This window comes from Tenrec ecaudatus, chromosome 13 (genome assembly GCF_050624435.1).
Source record: "Tenrec ecaudatus isolate mTenEca1 chromosome 13, mTenEca1.hap1, whole genome shotgun sequence".
Classification (NCBI taxonomy): Eukaryota; Metazoa; Chordata; class Mammalia; order Afrosoricida; family Tenrecidae; genus Tenrec; species Tenrec ecaudatus.
In genome coordinates this window covers 102436836-102456918 of record NC_134542.1, presented here as the reverse complement: position 1 = coordinate 102456918, position 20083 = coordinate 102436836, and the positions used below count along the sequence as shown (strand labels likewise).

At 38.7% G+C, this 20083-nt stretch overlaps 1 protein-coding gene across 2 annotated transcripts in view; it reads right to left on the bottom strand.

Annotated features, from left to right (window-relative positions):
* CNTNAP5 (contactin associated protein family member 5) overlaps positions 1 to 20083 on the bottom strand; it is a 1091618-nt gene that overhangs the window by 179127 nt on the left and 892408 nt on the right. For both annotated transcript variants that reach the window (XM_075529285.1, XM_075529286.1), the window contains exon 14: positions 3681 to 3837. In XM_075529285.1, coding sequence (XP_075385400.1) covers positions 3681 to 3837 — 157 coding nt within the window. The remainder of the gene's footprint in view (positions 1 to 3680; positions 3838 to 20083) is intronic.

Below are 20083 nucleotides of genomic sequence, written 5' to 3'. Positions count from 1 at the left end.
TGTTCCAGAAGCAGCTGATTGTTTTTCACAATACGAGTACATTGGAATATATTTATGTGCAATTTTAAAATGCCAAAACTTAAAAAATATAAAAGAAAAGACATGGATGCAACTATTAAATATAGTTAATCATATCATCACAGTCAACTTGACTCCTAGTAATCCTGTGGGACTGCACCAATGGGGTTCTACAGCTCCAGTCTTTAGAGAAGACATCTGCCACAGCTCCTGCCTATGGTGGGCTGGAGTCACTTCTCTAGCATTCTAGTTCTTAACCACTGTTTCACCATATTTAGTGGAATCACCTAAACTGACTAAGCAAGAAAAGTGACAGACCAGAGAAAATAGGTAAGTAGTTATCTGGCATTCAAATCAGAGGAAAATCGACTTGTAGATGGGTAACTTCATAAATTCAGTGATAAATAGGCAAGCATAAAGTGAGTACCTCATAGCAATGTTTTGCAACCGCAAACTCAGTGGTCTTAAATTTCTTAGAGGAGGTGTTTTTCCATAACAGATGAAAGACCACCGGCAGGATTGAATAAAATACAAAAAACAAAACAAAGGAAAATAAAAAGCAATAACAACAGAAACAATCTCAATATTATTACCTTTGACACAATATCTATTTTATTCTTTATAAAAGTCCACAAGATTAGGTTGTAATTCATTAGCCTCTGATTCTTTTTTCTTCCATTTTGCATGTACCCTCCCTCTTAGAAAGTGTTTCTGGTTTCGTTAGACTTCTCACCAGAAACTATTCTGTCTGAAACATCCTAAAGAGAAGCCCAGAAACATAGTCTAATCACACCAGTAGGAAGGCTCCTCAGATGTATAGTTTGCTATTCAGTGAACAGAACAACTGACAATAATGAACAACTGGAGTGTTTATTTGGCCTGGAAGGGATGATAAGGAGAAAGGAAATTATTGTCATTTATTCATTCATTTGGGGAAAAGATAAGGCTGATCTGTTCCCATAAGGATTTTCAAGCTCAGAAACTGCAGGGTGAAGATCTACTCTGTCGATAGTGACCCGAGAGCCTAGAGTCACTACAAATCTGAATGGACTTGATTGCAGTGGGTATTCATTAATCTATTCAGCTGTTGACGTGTGTAGGGCAGTCAAGTGCCACACATCTTTATCCTCAACACAAAATGCTAGCCTTCATTATATTGCTAGATACTTGTGGAAATTTAGGAATAAAATGTGAAAAATCCCCATAAATCCATCGTAATTCTTTTTTTATTGGGGACAAATGCACTTTTGAAAGTTCATAAACAGAGAAAGGAACTCATAAACAGTTTCATGAATAATGTAATTCAGCCATTAGTAATTGTGTGGTATTATTTGTAATAAAGGATAGAGCCTTAGCATGCTCAAGGTAATCCCTTCCTATCTTTCATGATTCCAGATTTTAGCTGTCTCACAATCTTACTGAGTGATAGACATTTGAACAATACTGAACCCAAAGATCTCAGAAGTAGAGGTTTAGAGTAAATTAGATAAGACCCAATGTAATTTAAGTATATTTTAATAGTTTATCAAGTTACATAGAGGTTTATTCAAACAGAGAAAATATTGTCAATTTTCAGAGGCATCTGAGACACTCAAGGCTCCCTGGAAAATGTGACTAAAGACAAACAACAACAAAAGCACATAAATAAGAGAGTAGAGTGATGTGCATGGCCTTCAGAGATGTGTTTCTCATATCTTCACTGGCTGGTCATGATTCTTCAAAATCTTCTCATTGGTAATAAGAATATGGTGCTGGGCAGCTAACTGCAAGGTTTGTGGTTTAAGCCCACCAGCTACTCCATGGGGAAAAGATAAGGCTACTAATCCTTTCTAAGGTTGGTATATTTCAGAATCAGCTTGGTGGCAGTGGGTGTGGGGTTGATGTCAACAAAAAAGCAGATTATTGGAGTTAATGGTAACCTTAATGCACCATTCACATCTCAGTTTTCTGTTTGTGGGAAGGCAGATAATGAAACCACGCTCAAGACATCCAGGATATTTACATGAGCTAGAGTCTAAAAGGTATCCGGAATATGACAGTGCAGGAGAGGTAATATGCTAACTGACTAGTGTTGCTTTTCTACTGTTCAGGCTTCTCAATGCAGGAACTGTTATGCATACAAAGCAGAAAGGCTGACTGCCATGAAGAAGCACTTGGAAAACAGGTGATGAATGACTAAACGTCAGATTGAGTAGTTTATATAATTGCTCCTGTAACACAGTGGGTTTCAAAATGATTTATCATAAATATATGGATTTTATTATGATGGTGCATGGAACTTAGAATATATAAGAGCTTGACGTCCATGCTTTCCAGAGAATGACAGAAACAACTTTCTTTCCTTCTATCACTTGACTTCACCGTGCATTGGTCAGTGTGGTGATGTAGCCATCACCTACAGGGAAGTAGCCATCCTCACCCAGGAGAGTTCAATTATTTTTTCTTGCTGTCTGCAACACCGACTTTGAAAGGTAAGTCCAGATACTCTAACAGAGATCATTTGCCATAGAAAATGCTATAGAAAGATGGAGCCTTTTTCTGGCTGGAAAGGGCATGAAAGTAAAATGTGAAATAGGCAGCCTTTGCTAAGAGGATCCTGGTGTTGCAGTGCTTACATGTTGGACAGGTAACTGCTCCAGGTCATCAGTTTGAAACCACAGTTGCCCTGCAGGAGAAAATTGACACTTTCTGCTCCTGTAAAGATCCATAACCTAGGGGAAGTTCTACTTGATCCTGAATGGTGACAGTGAGTCAGAATTAACTCAGCGGCAATGAGTTTTAAGTAGGAGCTACAGTATTGTAGAAGCCATTCAAATGGCATAGGAAATAAAGTGAAACAGCATATAAAGGACTCTGGGATTCATGAAGCTCCTAGTAGCTTGAGATAAGAAGAGGTGTTTTTGGAAATAATCTGTGTGCATGTTCAGGATGACTCTTCTGAATAGCATGGAGTTCACTTGGAAATCAAAGGGAAAATAGCTGTAATGGACATAGCAAGTCTAACTTTATTTTAGAAAAGTAACTTGATGTAAGATGTATGATCCTAGATATGCCTGAATTTAAATGTATATGCCACTTAGTAGACATGTATGACCTTGGGAAATGTATTTATTATATCTGTAATTTACATTCCCAACCTTAAAATTCTGAAGTAAAAATATGAGTAATTAAAGGATTGTTTTGAGATGTAAATAAATATGCCATAAAGATAGATATAAACTTCCTTGGCTACGTTTTATAGGTCATAAAAGAGAAGGCTAGTGGTTAAAACTACATGGTGAAATGTGATAATAAGCAGTCTGCAAAGTTACACATCCTTGCATACATACTCTAAAATCTATATCTTGCATTATATAAACACTGGCTTAATCACAAAACTAAATAGTATTTATATTACATTTGTTATGTAAAATGAAGTTTCCAAAATATAAGGAAATAATTATGAGATACCTTGCCTTCACATTAGAAGTTTCAGTCACAACCATTATATATATATATATATATATATATATATATATCTCAGAATTGGTCATTTTTTAAGTTAAAAAAATCACAACTATCAGGGAGCTATAATCCATACTCAATATGTCTTTGGGTGAACATTATGCTTCGCTTAACTTGAGACGCAGAATGCAACAACAAAACATTGCAATTCCCATTACCATTCATCCTTGCCAGCATCACAGTTGCAAAAGTATTGGATGTCCAGGCAACTCTCATCAAGGCCACATCCACACTGCTGAACTCCAGGCAGAGAACCTCCCCAGTAAGGGTGCTTTTCATTAGACCGGCCAACCCACCATGTAAATGGTGTTCCATCTGAAAGACAAGACAGTTCACAAGTCAGTGTGGTGCGTCTGAACCCCACAGAGGGACACACACACACACACACACACACACACACACACACGATCTCTTTCTCTTTTTTCCTCTCTCTCATTTTCTGTTTTATTGGCTACTATTGAGTTGTTCCTAAATCATAGCACCTCCTCCATACGAGACCTAAACACTGCCCAGTTCTTTAGGATCCCCATGATCAAGTGTAGATTGAACTGCTATGATTCCCAGGGCTGTCATTGTCTCATTTAGTCCATCCATTGTTCCCAATCTGTCTTCTCAGGAAAGCACTACTGAAACCTGTTCAAGAGTGTAACAGCATGCAAGCCTTCGCATGCGGTGGCTGTGAACTGGCTGCAAATGGAAAACCATGGCTCCCACTAATATGTATACTTACATACACGCATACATGACATTGCATATGTATATATATATATATGTATTTTATTTTATTTTTAAAAATTTTTTAAAACACTTTATTAGGGGCTCATACAACTCTTTATGTACATAGTTCCTTAAAAGCAAACTTTCAGGAAGTGCATTTAGAGTTGAACGTTGATTGATCATGATGTTCAGAAGCAGAGACGCAGACGCCAATGCTTATTAGAGCAGCAATTATCAGAGATGACAGAGAAGCTGAAGAATTCTACCAGTTTATGCAGTCTGAAGTAGATCACACATGCAATCAAGATGGCCTTAAAAGTACTAGTGATTTGAATGCAAAAGTTAGAAAAAAGAAAAATGAGTCATTGGAAAATATGGACTTGATAATAGAAATGACTCTGGATACCAGATAATAGAACTTCAAGTAATCACCAATGTATTCATTTTAAATAACTTGCAAGGGATAAAATAGATTTATTTTGTGGAAAGAGATGGGTGAGAAACTATCATCATTTAGAACAAAGCCAGAGGCTAGATCAATTGCTCATATACAAATTCAAATAGAAGCTGAAGAAAATTTATGTAGGTCCACAAAAGTAAGAACATGACCAGTAGTATATCCTACCTGAACTTATATGAATCTCAAGAATATATTTGATACATTTAATATTAATGATCATACCTGGAAAAATTGAAGTTCATTCAAAACCCAGGAAATAAGGAAAAGACGATAATAGATGATATTGGAGAGTCTGAAACTTGCTAAAAGTTTGCTAAATTGAAAGGATGAAATGATAAAATAAAAGATAAACGGAGCATTTCAAAAGGCAGCTCAAGGTGAAAAAGTAACACCTTATAAAAAAATGCTCCCAAGTGCAACAAATGTATAAGGGTGCTTTGCTCAATGATCAAGGGTAAGGTTGCTTAGAGAAGAGGTATACTCTAGCCCAGGTGGCGATGAAGCATGGTAGTAGGGCAGGAGGAAAGTCAAGGGAGATGGAGGAAAGAGCTAGGAGTCAAAGGGCATTCATGGAGGTCTAGACAAAGACATGTACATGCAAATATATATAGGAGGATGGGGAAATAGATCTATGTGTCTATATTTATAGGTCAAGTATTAAGGTGGCGGAAGGACCTTGGGCCTCTACTCAAACACTCCCTCAATGCATGAATACCTTCTTTTATTAAATTGGAACTCTATGATGCTCACTCTCCCGACACAACGGCTGGAGCCAAAGTGGGTGAACAACTAAATGTGGTGAAGAAAGCTGATGGTGCCCAGCTATCAAAAGAGAGAGTGACTGGGGTCTTAAAGGCTTGAAGATAAACAAGCGGCCATCTAGCTCAGAAGCAACAAAGTCCACAAGGAAGAACACACCAGCCTGTGTGATCGAGTGGTCCCAAAGGGATCAGTTACCAGGCATCAAAGAACAAAAAATCATATCATTGACTGCACACCTCCATGATAGGATCGCTGAAGACAAATGGGTGCATAAGCAAATGTGGTGAAGAAAGCTGATGGTGCCCGGCTATCAAAAGAGATAGTGTCTGGGGTCTTAAAGGCTTGAAGGTGAACAAGCGGCCATCAAGCTCAGAAGCAAAAAAGCCCACATGGAAGAAGCACACCGGCCAGTGCGATCACGAGGTGCCAAGGGACCAGGTATAAGGCATCATGCAAAAAAAAAAAACAACGATATAAGTGTGTGTATGTATGTGTATATATGTGTATATGTATATGTATATATATACCATATTAAATGAAGGGGGAAGTGCAGAGTGGAGACCCAAGGCCCAAGTGTCGGCCAATGGAGATCCCCTCATAGAGGGGTTTAGGAGAGGAGATGGGTTAATTAGGGTGTGAGGTAGTACCGATGAAGAACACAGCTTTCCCCCAGATCCTGGATGCTTCCTCCCCCCAACTACCATGATCTGAATTCTACCTTGCAGGCCTGGATAGGACAGAGGCTGTACACTGGTACATATGAGGGCTGGAGGTACAGGGAATCCAGGGTGGATGATACCTTCAGGACCAAGGGTGTGAGGGACGATGCTGGGAGAGTGGAGGGTGAGTGGGTTGGAAAGGGGGAACTGATTACAAGGATCCACATGTGACCTCTTCCCTGGGAGAGGGACAGCAGAGAAGGGGGGAAGGGAGACTCCGGATAGGGCAAGATATGACAAAATAACGAGGTATAAATTACCAAGGGCACAAGAGGGAGGGGAGAAAGAAGAGGGAGGGGAAAAAAAAAGAGGACCTGATGCAAGGGGCTTAAGTGGAGAGCAAATGCCTTGAGAATGATTGGGGCAGGGAATGTATGGATGTGCTTTATACAATTGATGTATGTATATGTATGAACTGTGATAAGAATTGTATGAGCCCCTAATAAATTGTTAAAATTAAAAAAAAAATGCTCCCAAGTGCAACAAGGGTGCTTTGCTCAATTGATGTATGTATGGATTGTGATAAGAGTTCTATGAGCCCCAATAAAAAGATTTATTAAATAAAAAAAATAAAATTAAAAAATAAAAATTCAGAAAAACAAAGAAAAATGAGAATTAAAAAATACATCAACATAAAATTAAAACAATAAAACAGAAATATCAACAAATAAAAAGCCACAAAGGTGTATTAATATAAAAAAATGCTCCCAAACTTCCAGTTTGAAGGTCAAAGGGGAAGGAGATGCCCAGTATTTCCAAAGTTTCAAGAATTGAAGAATAAACAATTAAATATCAGGTTTCAATAATGAAGGATTCTATTGGTAAAATATTGAACGGTAGAGGAAATATCAAAATAAGATGGAAGGAATACATAACCAAGCCACAGGATCAAAAAGAAATTGTCCAAATTCAGTCATTTCAGAAGGTAGTGCATTATTTCAAGAACTGATGCAATGGAAGGCAGAAGTCCAAGGCACACTGATAGCACTGGTGAAAATCAACCTCATACCATCGAGTTGATTCCCTTTCACAGGGCCCGAGAGGACAGAGTAGACATGCTCCTGGGGATTCTGAGAATGCATAGCCTTAATTTTTTTTAAAACAGCTTTATTAGCACTTCATCCACATGTCATACAATTCAATAATTCAATCATGTCAAGAAGAGGTGTATAATTATCACCACATTCAATCCTAGAACATTTTCTTCTTCCAAGTACTCATTTTTATTCTTATATATTTTTTCTAATTGTAGAAAAATATATACAATAAACCATTACCCAATTCCATGACTTCTGCTTGTATAATAAAATGCCATTGATTATACTCTTCATTTTGTACAATCATTATTGCTAGTCTTTTCCCAATGATTCCACCACTAGTAATATAAACTCAATGCCCACTAAGCATAATTCTTTTCCTTCATCCATGGTAACCATTGCCTGTTTTTTGTTGTTGTTTTTAGTTCCCTTCTGGATATAATATACACATATCATACACTTCCATGTTTAGATTGCTTTAAAAAAGATTTGCATACACATCATCAAAATCAGTTCTAGTGCTCCTTATCCCCTTATCCCTCCCATATTCATTTTGTGCTCCCCAAATTCCCTCTCTCCCCATCCAGCTCCCCTCCACAGCTCTGATAAACCATTGCATCAGTTATGTCTCTATGCATCTACTCCCAGTGCTTCACAGACTGGGAAACCTGATAGAAACATTAATAAACAAAACAAAACAAAATGGCAAGAAGAAAATGATAATATAAAGATAGAAATGAGTAAGAAAGAATTGACCACTAACAATATTTCAAAGGCCAGAGAAGAACTTTGTGTCATGGTAAACCAAAACTAAGTTCAGATTGGGTCAAGAGAGATCAACTGACCAAGTATCATATTATGCCCGGTTTGATCCATCATCATCAACTTTACCAAAATCTGTTAGCTCTACAGCTGTTTGAGTCCCTTGCCTGTGACTAGAAGGGATCTGCCAGAGGCTTCATCTAAATCGTCTACAGATGGATTTTAGGCTCCCACTGCCCTCCATAGACTTCTACAGATTGGGCGTTCACAATTTAAATTCTGATTCTTTTCCCTTCATCACATTTGGATTTTGTTATTGTTAACTTTGGATCACACAGGCTGGAGCACTTCCTCTTCAGTGTGGATTTAGTTGATGCCTCACTTACACGGCTGCTTGTTTGAATATAAGTCAGACACTAATCTGATCGATAGCCTGGCACCATCTGCTTTCCCTCCCACAGTTTGCTGTAGAATCCTTATCTGTTCTGACCATTTCAGGAGGGTGAGCACTGAGCAGGGGTATGTCATAAGAACTAACTGTTCTTGGATTGGGGCCAGAGTTAAGCGGGAGCTCAGGATCCATCTGCTGGCCCACAGGTTACTAATGACTCTGGTTTAATTTGATGGTCATATGACAACGACAAAAACAAAAGCCCACCAGCCATTTGTACTTCATTGTTGGTGAACTGTTTACTCATGTGTTTTTCTCATTTCTTAATTGGGTATTTTGTTATTTTCTTATTAAGTTGTTGTAGAGTTCTGTATATTTGGTAAATTAAACCCTCATCTGCTGTGTTGTTGGTAAAAAAAAAATCTCCCATTCTGTGGGCTCTCACTTACTCTCCTGATGGTCTTATGATGTTCATAAATCGCCTATCTTGTCTTCTGTTGTAGTATGATATTTGGAAGTCTATATATGGTCTGCAATAAGGCCCTTAAGTTTGTGCTAGCTTTCTCATTGATGATCCTAATAGCTTTGGGGTTTACATGTAGGTCTTTAATCTATATTGAGTTTGTTTTTGCATATGAGGAGAGCTATCGGTCTCGTTTCATTCTTCTGCATATGGAAAACCAGTTTGTCTGACATGTTTCTTAAAGAGGTTGGTTTGCCCATGGGATATTTCTGGGTCCTTTGTGGAAGTTCATTGCTGATACATTTATGGCTGGGTTTTTGGTTCTGATCCAATGGTCTGTGTATCTCTCATAGTACCAGTACCAGGCTGCTTGACTACTGTGACTATGTAGTAGGGTTTTAGGTCACATAGTTCTAGACCTCCTACTTGGTTCTTCTTTACTTATCTTAGGTCTTTTGCCTTCCCATGTGAAATTGGTTCCATATATACTCAAGGATAAACTGACCTGAATGTTAACTGAGGCACCTAATTTTACCACAAAAACTGCATAAAAAGTGCTGAAAAAATTCTCTTTATACAGAAGTATATATGGTAATAAGTTTTTTCATTTCCTTAAAAATGTATTTGGAATTTAGATAGGGATTGCATCTGCATTTGTAGATTTTTAGGTGGTATTGATGTTTTTACAATCTTAAATCCATGAGTATGGGATATTCTTCTATTTATGTATGTCTTTTTGGTTTAACATAGTAATATTCTGTAGTTTTCTCTGTAGAGGACTTTTGTGCCTTTAGTTAGATTTATTCCTAAGTATTTTAATTTTTGTGTGGTTACTATAAATGGTATTTCTTTCTTTCTTTCTTTTGAAAAATCATTTTATTGGGGGCTCATACAAATCTTATCACCATCCACAGATCCACCCACTGTGTTAAGTGCATTTGTACATTTGTTACCATAATCGTTCTCAAAACATTTTCTTTATACTTGAGCCCTTACTTGGTATCAGCTCATTTTCTCCATCCTCCCCCACCCTCCCTCCCTCACGAACCTTTGTTAATTTATAATTATTTTCATGTCTTACACTGTCCCACTTCACCCGCTTGCACCTCCCCCAGTTTTCTGGAGCGGAAGGGGAAGGTTGGGGAGAAAAGGGAACTGATCACAATGATCTGCATATAACCCCCTCCCTGGGGGATGGACAACCAAAAAGTGGGTATTGTTTACTTAAGATTTTTTTCACACCTATCTTTACTGGTAATCAGGAATCCGATTGATTTCTGATTGTTTATTTTCTATCATGCTACCTTGGCTAATCCCTCAATTATTTCTAATACGCTTTTTGTGGAGACTTTTGAGTTTTCTATATCTAGGATCATATCATCTACACTTCTTCCTTGCCTATTTGTATTCCACTGATATCTTTTTGTGGTCTGATGGCTTAGCTAAAAGGCTCAGCACAATGGTGAATAAGAGTGGTGATGGGGGCATCCTTGTCTAGTCCATGTTTTCAGTGGAAATGTTTCTAACTTTCCCCCATTGAGTGTGATGTTGGTTGTTGTTTTATTAGAAATGGCTTAGATTGTAAATGTTTATGGGAGTAGGAACCTCATATTTCTCCCATGGAATGGTGGTTTTGAACTCATCTTGTACTTAGCTGCCCAACATGTAACCCACTAACCACCAGAACTTGGTGAAAATCAAGACTCGGGGAATTGACCGAATACCGATTGAAATGTTTCCCCAAAATGGATACAGTGATGGAAATATACATTCTAGGCAAGACATTTAAAAGGCAATTACCTGGTCAACAAACTTGAGAAAAACCATATTTGTGCACATTCTAAAGGAAGGTGATCAAGTAGAATGCATACAGTATTGAACACTATACTAATATGTTATAAGTAAATTTTTGTAGAAAATTTACTATGGTTAAAATCATTTTGATGGCATCTAACAGCTGCAGCAAGAATCCATTCTGAATTTATTTCATGCATGGTGTAAAGCATAGCTTAAGTAATTTTCCTGTGTGCGGAAATCTTTTCTTTTTTTCCAGTTGTTTGAAAGTATCTCACAAAAGCCTTGATGTCAGTTTTGATATTACTTTTCTTTCTTTTATAACCACTCAGACCTCACCTGCTAGGTGAAGAGAGATGGGAAGGTTTCCAAGGCTGCGGGCCTTCTTTCTCTCTTTTTAAATATTAATTAATGTCATTCTATTTCCCCTTTTTATTTGTAGAGCATAACGCATAAAAGGAAGACCATACATCCTTTTGTAACGCACTGCCTCAGAACAGCGAGAGCAGCTCAGCAAAGTCTCAGGCTATTTGCTTTCTTACTCATTCTTTGGTTTGTTTCTCTTCCACCTTTCTTCTCTGTAACCCCCTCTGCTCCCTCCCCCCCCCCTACTTACCAGAATCTTCAACGTCTTTTAATTTTGGTGCGAAAACTGCTTTTCATATTTGTTTTTCTTATAATAATGGTGCCATGAAATATTTATCTTTAGGGGATTGCCTAACTTGGTGAGCAGAGTGCCCTCCAATTTGGTCCTTTTCTTGGGTGTTTGACAGTCTCATCATTGCTTTTATCACAGGTGCATAATAATCCATTGTGTGTATGTACCAGAGTTTACTTGTACATTCTGATTTTGTTTTGTTTTATACATGGGGTTTTGTTTCTTGCACCTTTTCGCTGTTATATAAATTATTGCAATAAGCATGGGTATAGATCTATCTGTTCATGTTTTGTTCTTAACTTCTTTGGGGTATAGACTAAGTAGAGAGATTACAGGGCCATATGTTATTTCTACTTACATTTGCTTAAGGAAGTGGCACACTGGTTTACGTAGTAGTTGTACAATTTTGAAATCCCACCAGCAATGCGTGAGCATTCAAATTTTTCCACCTCCTCTCCAATATTTGCTGTTTTATTTATTATGTATTCATTTATAAATTTTCTAAGAGTGGTGGTATGAGGGAGTATCTCATTATTGTTTTAACTTGTATCTTTCCTATAGCTAATGATTTTACTCATATGATTGTTGGCTACCTGCATGTCACTGTTAGTAAACTGCCTATTCACTTATTATTAGATTACGTATTTGTGCTTTATTCATCTCAGTGAGAGCCCTGGCAATGTAGTTGTTCCCTGTAGTGCTGCTAATCACATGGTCAGCAGTTCAAGACCACCAGTCTCTGTGGGAGAAAGATGAGGCCTTCTATATCTAATATACTTTGAACATGCTATCAGGACAGATCAGTCCCTGGAGAAGGACATCATGCTTAATAAAGTAGAGGGGCGACAAGAAAGATGTGATAGATTGACAGTGGCTGCATCAATAAGTGCAAACATAAGAAAATTTATTTCAGAGGACAGCACTGAAGCTGCAGCTCAGGGAGAGGGACTTGTCTGAAAAGAACCCAACGGGCTAAATGAAGTGGGAGGAAGAAAGAGTGGAGCATATCCTGGCCCACCAAGGCTTAAGGATGATATTCCTGCTCAGAGCAGCCAATCCACAGAGAAGACCATATGGCCGGCCCCACTATGAGACACGACATCCCTCACTGACCCATAACCCTACAGGGGACAACCCTGGGGACACAGTGTGGGAATTCAGTCAGATCTTTTCCCACCACACCAAGGCAAAACACTAAGGGTGTGCAACAGAATGGCAAGGGGAACAGAGCAACAAAGTTCCCTGGGAATACCAAAAATAGACTTTGGGGCCAGGGCTTGGCGCCCCATCAGACTTGACAGGAATATACTCCTAAAGGTCAACAAACAGTCCTTGAACTAATTACAAGCTTTTCTGTCTTTTTATTTTTTTCCTGTCATTGGCTTTTTGTTGTTTTGTTTTCTTTAGTTGCTTGGTTTTGCTCTGTCTTGTTTTTGTGCATGTTATTATCTCTGCAGGTCTACCTAAATAAGACAGGCTGGATGAACAATCTGGAGGAGAAAACAATGGGACCGACAGTTCCAGGTGACATGGAAAAGGGGGAAGTGGGGGGAAAGGAAGTGGTGTTAACAAACCCAGGGACAAGGGAACAACAGATCCAAATCGGTGGTGAGGAGGATGTAGGAGTCCTGGTGGAGCGTGACCAAAAGCAATGTAACTGAGAGGAATTACTGAATCCCAAATGAAGACTGAGCATGATAGTGGGACAAGAGGAAAGTCAACGGAAATAGTGGAAAGAGCTGGGAGCAAAAGGCATTTATAGAGGTCTAAATAAGGCATGTACATATGTAAATATATTTATATATGAGGATGGGGAAAGTATTTATGTGCATATATTTATAGGTTAAGTATTAAGGTAGCAGATGGACATTGGATCTCTACTCAAGTACTCCCTCAATGCAAGAATACTTTGCTCTATTAAACTGACATTTCATGATGTTTACCTTGCTGAAACAATTGCTGAAGACAAAGTGGGTGCCCAAGCAAATGTGGTGAAGAAAGCTGATGGAGCCCAACTATCAAAAGATAGAGCATCTAGGGTCTTAAAGACTTGAAGGTAAACAAGTGGCCATGTAGCTCACAAGCAACAAAGTTCACCTGGAAGCACACCAGGCTGTGTGATCACGAGGTGCTGAAGGGATCCGTTATCAGGCATTAAAGAACAAAAAATCATATCATTGTGCGCTCACCTCCCCATCTGATTGCTAAAGACAAATGGAAGAAAGCTGATGGTGCCCAGGTATCAAAAGATATAGTTAGTGTCTGGTGTCTTAAAGGCTTCAAGGTAAAGAAGCAGCCATCTAACTCAGAAGCAACAAAGCCCACATGGAAGAAGCATACCAGCCTGTGAGATCATGAGGTGTCAAAGGGATCAGGTATCAGGTATCAAAGAACAAAAAATCGAATTATTGTGAATGAGGGGAAGTGCAGATGGAGGACCCAAGGAGATGAGCCAGTCAGGGTGCAGTGTAGCAATGATGAAACATACAACTTTCCTCTAGTTCCTAAATGCTTCCTCCCCACCGCACTATCATGATCCCAATTCTACCTTACAAATTTGGCTAGAACAGAGGATGTACACTGGTACAGATAGGAACTGGAAATACAGGGAATCCAGGACAGATGATCCCTTCACGACCAGTGGTGAGAGTGGTGATACCGGGAGGGTACAGGGAAGGTGGGATGCAAAGGGGGAACCGATTACAGGGATCTACATATAACCTCCTCCATGAGGGACAGACAACAGCAAAGTAGGTGAAAGGAGATGTTGGACAGTGTAAGATGTGACAAAATAATAATTTATAAATTATCAAGGGTTCATGAGGGATGAGCAAGTGGGGAGGTAGGGGAAAATGAGGAGCATCTGATGCCAGGGACTTATGTGGAGAGCAAATGTTTTGAGAACGATGAGGGCAACTAATGTACAAATGTGCTTTACACAATGGATGTGTATATGTATTGGGATAAGAGTTGTATGAGCCCCCAATAAAATTATAGAAAAGAAAAATTGTGGGAGTGGTCCAGGACTGAGTAATATTTTATTCTTGGTACATAGGGGTCACTATGAGTTGCAACCAGCTCAATGGCACCTAATACCACCAGCACCAATAAAAATTTAGAATCTCAGATTCCACAGGGGAAGTGTGGTAGTTATATAATCTGATGTCAGTTTCAGGATTAAGAGTGAAGGGGTGGAGTCTAGCCTCTTAATCAGGATATAGCCAATGAGGTCTCTGTGTGGGCGTGGCCTTCTCCTTAGGATTCTGGGAACTCCTGCATTTCCTCCTTGGGGTTGAGAAACACACACACTCTCTCTGCTCACTGCCTGCGATACATCCCAGTGTAGAAGACACATGGAGAAAGGCTGATGGAGACAGATCTCTGGCGCTGGAGAAGTCATGAGGAGACTCATGCCACCTCTGAGATGATTATGCGACCACTAGATCCACAAGACTTCCCACCCACTGTTCTGTGATATTCCTGCACTGGGCTGCCATTGCATGTGTTTCGTGACTGAAGAGGACTTTGCAGATTGGTATCAGACATATGGGCTAATATCAGACTTTTGGACTTAATCTGGACAGGGCCAGGATGTTTTCTCAATATTCAATCTCTCTTGTATATAAATCTCTTTCTTATCCCCATGGGTGTCTATGGATTTGTTTCTCTAGTGTACCCGGACTCACAGGAATTTCTACTCTGTCCTATATGGTTACTATAAATCTGAATTGAGTTGATAGCAGTAACTGTGGTTGTTTTTTAAATTAAGGTATGGTTTCCTATAGATTTTTTAAATTAGTCCTTTATTTGATTTATCATCACAAATATGTGTTCAAGTTTGTGAGTTCTCTTTTTACTCGTTTGATGAGATCTTTTCATGTACATAAAGGTTGTGTTTTTAGAAGGTCCCAGTCCTCTATCTTTTGTAGTGTGGGTGTTTTTCATTATGTTTGGTTGTGCCTTTATGATATGTATTGGAGCAATTACGTTTGTCCCTATTTTTTCATTTATTAGCTTTATGGTTCTAGTTTTATATTTATGTCATTAATTCATCTTGAGATCAGTTTTGTATATGGTGTTAAGTTTGGGTCCTATTTCATTCTATTGCTAGTGAAGATACAATTTTTACAGCTATTATTTAAAAGAAGATCTCATCCCTTCTTATGGTGTTTTAGTCCTTTATAAAAAAAATCAGGTGGTTGTAGGTACTTGGTTGGATTTCTGGGTTCTCTCTTCTAATCTATTTGTCTATTGTCATTGTACCAATATCTGATGTTTTGATTATTGCGCATCTATTATTTGATGTATAATAGATTTTGAAATTGGAGAGTGAGCGACATCCTATCTTTTGTTTTTTCAGTAGTGTTTAGTTTATTCTAGATTTCTTACTTTTCTATATGATGTTGGTGATTAGTTTTTTCATTTCTTTGGAAAATTGTAATTTCCCTTCAGGAAGGACTTTTAAGAAGCTGTTACTTGTGTATATTGTGTTAAATCTCTTTTCTCCTTTGGTTTTGCATGCTATTGTTGACCTAATGTACTAAGTGAATTTTGATCCTCCTTAGATATTTTCGTAGCGGCGCCATGTTTGTTCAATTTGACATTGTGCATTTTTAACATCCTGGGGAAAGATGGCATTTTTTACGGATTTGATTTTACTTCTCTTAACAAGCAGCAGAAGCAGGAGTCAGAACATCAAATTAGACATTAGATGGGCAGCTCTCCTGTAAAAGTGCTCTTTAAAGTCTAAAAACTAAGGTGTCACTTTGAAGAGTAAGGTGTGCCCTGGTGCTTGCAATTTTCTCATAGGAATTTGACCATCAATAAGGCCAATTGATGAATAATTTACACTTTTTAATTATGATGTTGGTGAAGAAATGAATACTCCATGGGAATCTAGAAGAACAAACAAATCTATATTGGAACATACCACCAGAATTCTCCCTAGATGTAAAGATGGTGAACATCTGTCTCGTGTCATCAGGAGGAACCAATCCCTGGAAAAGGTCCTCCTGGTTGGTGAAATAAATGCGTCCCTGAGAAGACAGGATCCTAAACTGGATAGGTTGACGTGGTGGCTGCCACTCTGGGTTGACTGTGAGGCCAGTACAGGAGCAGGCAGTCTCTCCTTTTATTTTTTGGTAAATAGGATCGCTATGACTTGAAATTGGAATCAACACGTAGACACTTAACAACAACAGCAGCAAAGCAAATTTATACCAATTTAACTTTAGTTACATCTTCTGTACTTTAACCATCTTTTTCTATCAAAGTTTTTGTTATCACTGATTACATTTTTATATTTCATATGCTCCATAACACATTGTCATCCATCCTTTCCATATAGAAATCATAAAGAACAAAACAGAATACATGCTGAATGTTTTATGCCATTGAGCATCAACAAATGATTATATGACATTATTGTTAAATAACTGAAAAAATGTTTAGATATAAACCATATGAAAGATCATGTAGGTGGTTTAATGATATGATTAGAATAAATAACTAACTCTGGCTTTGGTTTCAAGATCTTTGCATCTTGGTTAGAAATCAGGACCATGTAGCAGACACCAAGGAACAAAAACAATTTTTGTGTGATCACCTTCCTCACATAATCACTGAAGACGAAAGTGTGCATAAGCAAGTGTGGTGAAGAAGGCTGATGGTGCCTGGCTACTGAGAGCTAGCGTCTGGGGACTTAACGGCTTGAAAGCAAACAAGCGGCCATCTAGCCCAGAAGCAACAAAGCCCACATGGAAGCAGCACACCAACATAGGTGATCGTGAAGGGCAGAGGAGACCAGGTCTCCAACAACAAAGGTGGGGTGGTGGTGAGAATCACATCACCGTGAATGAGGGAGAGTGTGTGATGGGGACACAATGCCCATCTGTAGACAGCTGGACATCCCTTCCAGAGGGGTAGTGGGGAGGAGATGAGTCACTCAGGGTTCAGTGTAGCAACAATGAAACTCAAAACCTGCCTCTAGTTCTTGAATGCTTCCTCCCCTCCCAATTATCATGCCCCCAATTCTACCTTGCGGACCTGGTTAGACCAGAGGATGCACAGTGGTGCAGCAGGGATCTGAAAACACAGGGAATCTAGGATGGATGAACCCCTCAACACCAGTGGTGGGAGTGGTGACACCAGGAGGGAAGGGGGTGCAGAAAGGGAGAACTGATCTTGGAGATCTATGTGTAGCCTCCTCTCTGGGAGATGGGCAATGGGGAGGTGGGTGAGGGGAGATGCCAGGGAGTGTAAGATAAGATATAATAATTATTTATAAACTATCAAGGGACCATGGGGAAGAGGGGAGCAGGGAAGGAGGGGGAAAGGGAAACCAAGCTGATTCCAGGAACCCAAGTGGAAGGTGAATTTTGAGAATGACGAGTGCAACGAATGTATAAGGGTGCTTTGCTCAATTGATGTATGTACGGATTGTGCTAAGAGCTGTATGAGCCCCAATAAAATGATTTGTTAATTAAAAAATGATTAGGGCAAAGAATGTATGGATGTGCTTTATACAATTGATGTATGTATATGTATGGATTGTGATAAGAGATGTATGAGCCCCTAATAAAATGTTTAAAATTAAAAAAAATAAGAAAAAAAGAAATACAAATCAAGAGATACGAAGTGAATGAGGAAAATAAAGATATCTATCTCATTTCTATTGTGGGTCAACTAAGGATCCCTTTTTGGTTCATAAAGGTAAGGAGTTGTGGCAGGTGATTTTGCAATCAGACAAGAAGTCACCTTTGGATTACTCTTTAGATACCTTTCTTCGTGTCCCACATAGTTTTTACTTGAATGCAGTCCATGATTATTCTGATTATAGCCCAACTCAGTTCCAATTGGGAACATTGCCTTTGGAACTGCCATGCTATATTTGCTTCCTTCAAACCCAATACTTGGTTCTTCCTGAACTTTAGATAGCAGGTCTTTTTCAATGGTGGTACTCCTAATTTTCCCCTTCGGGCTACAATAGCTCCCACTCATTTTGTTTGTTTGTTAGAAAATCTTCATAGAGATTTAGAGAAAAGTATTCTCATGTCTTCAACTTAATTTTCACGCAATTATGGCTAACATACTACTTTGAACATGCTCTCAGGAGATACCAGGACCTTCCGAAGGACCCAATGCTTGGAATAGTAAAAGGACAGTTCTCCAAAGGAAGAAGACCTTCCACCAAATGGGCTGACACATTGGCTACCACAGTGGTCTCAATCACAGGGACAGGAGTGAGGCTAACACAGGACTTGGCAGTGTGGTGCACAAGGTTGCTATGAGCTAGAACAGGGGTGTCAAAGTGGTGGCCCATGGGCCGCATGCAGCCTTCGAGGTAATTTTTTTGTGGCCCACAATACTCTGAAATAAAATGAAAAGAGAAAAATAATTGTTATGAAGAAAATAGCGCTTAGGAGAGATCAAGGCAATACCATACGCAGAATTCCCTCGTTAACCCTTTAGCTACTGAAGACGAGCATACACGTGGCCCGGTGCCTTTCCTGGAGGCCTGTGGACGTGTATAAACACGCTGACTCAGTTCCGGCGATGTTTGGAAATGATGTGTCTGCCACTCTCAGTGTCACGTAATGGAAACAGATCCCTATAGTGAAAAGGTTAGGAAGAGCGCTCTGGGTTGTGCTGTTATGAATCACACCTAGCAGTAGCGCTAGTTAACATTTTTAGAGGGAAGCCATTACTATAGTGCATCACGTTTGTCAGCTGTCCAACATTTTGTGATTTTTATTAGTTTCTTTGTTATATTTTCTGGTCAAACATAAGAGGTAAGTGAAAACTAGTAGGAGGAAAGTGCTGGCAAGTTTCAGGTAAAAAAGAGTAATTTCAGTTTTATAAATACATTGAATAAAATAAATGTTTAAATAAAAGCAGTTATGTAATGTTTTAATTATTCTATCCATATTCCTGAATCCTCACTTCACAATATAAATTTAACAAAATTTGTAAATGTGATGTGGCCCATGTGAATCTTGCCTGTTGCACCAAGTGGACTGTGTTTTAGTTGAGTTGACACCCCTGAGTAAGATCCACCTCAAAGGCACAAAACACCAGCTCTGTGAGATCTGGCATCCACTTCCCAAACGCTCCAAACTTAGAAAGATCCAACAGTTCGTATATGTATGCGTATGTAAGCGTGTTTTATCCAGCTACAAAAAATACTACGTCATTTAATGTTTTCTTGATTTTATATTATGTGGTAGTCATGCTGCAGTATCTCAATGGTATAAATTTTAATAAGGTAGGATGTTTGCCTAAGGAGATATCAGATTTATGGGAAGCTAGACATATGTACAGCTAAGCATAATTAAAGGCAGATTGAAATTAGTAACAAAATAGAATTAATTAGCTAAGGAAGCGTAGAATAAGAAGTTATTCTAAGTAACTTCTAAGTTACTTCTAAGTAGTTATTTCCCAGTAGTCCTGGGAAAAGTTTGTAGGAAGATAGTATTGGACCAGAGGCTTAGTCTTGAGAAGAATCTCAGCCAAAAATGACATGAGAGAAGATTTTGAAGAGAGAAAAATCTTAAAGGAGAGAGGATCAGGTATTTTGATAGACTACTTTGGTTATAGGCTTTTAGAATAATGATAGATTTCTCCACCTACTAAATACATTTTATTTCAGTGGTAGTTGCTAAGTATTGGAGGCTTACAAAAATAAGAGGAACAACGTCAAAAAAGTTGTGAGACCAAGAGATTAGCATAATTGCATCAAAATATTTCATTCATTAAAGCAGATGCTTGGTAAGGAAGATTCTGGTGACTGAAGAAAATAT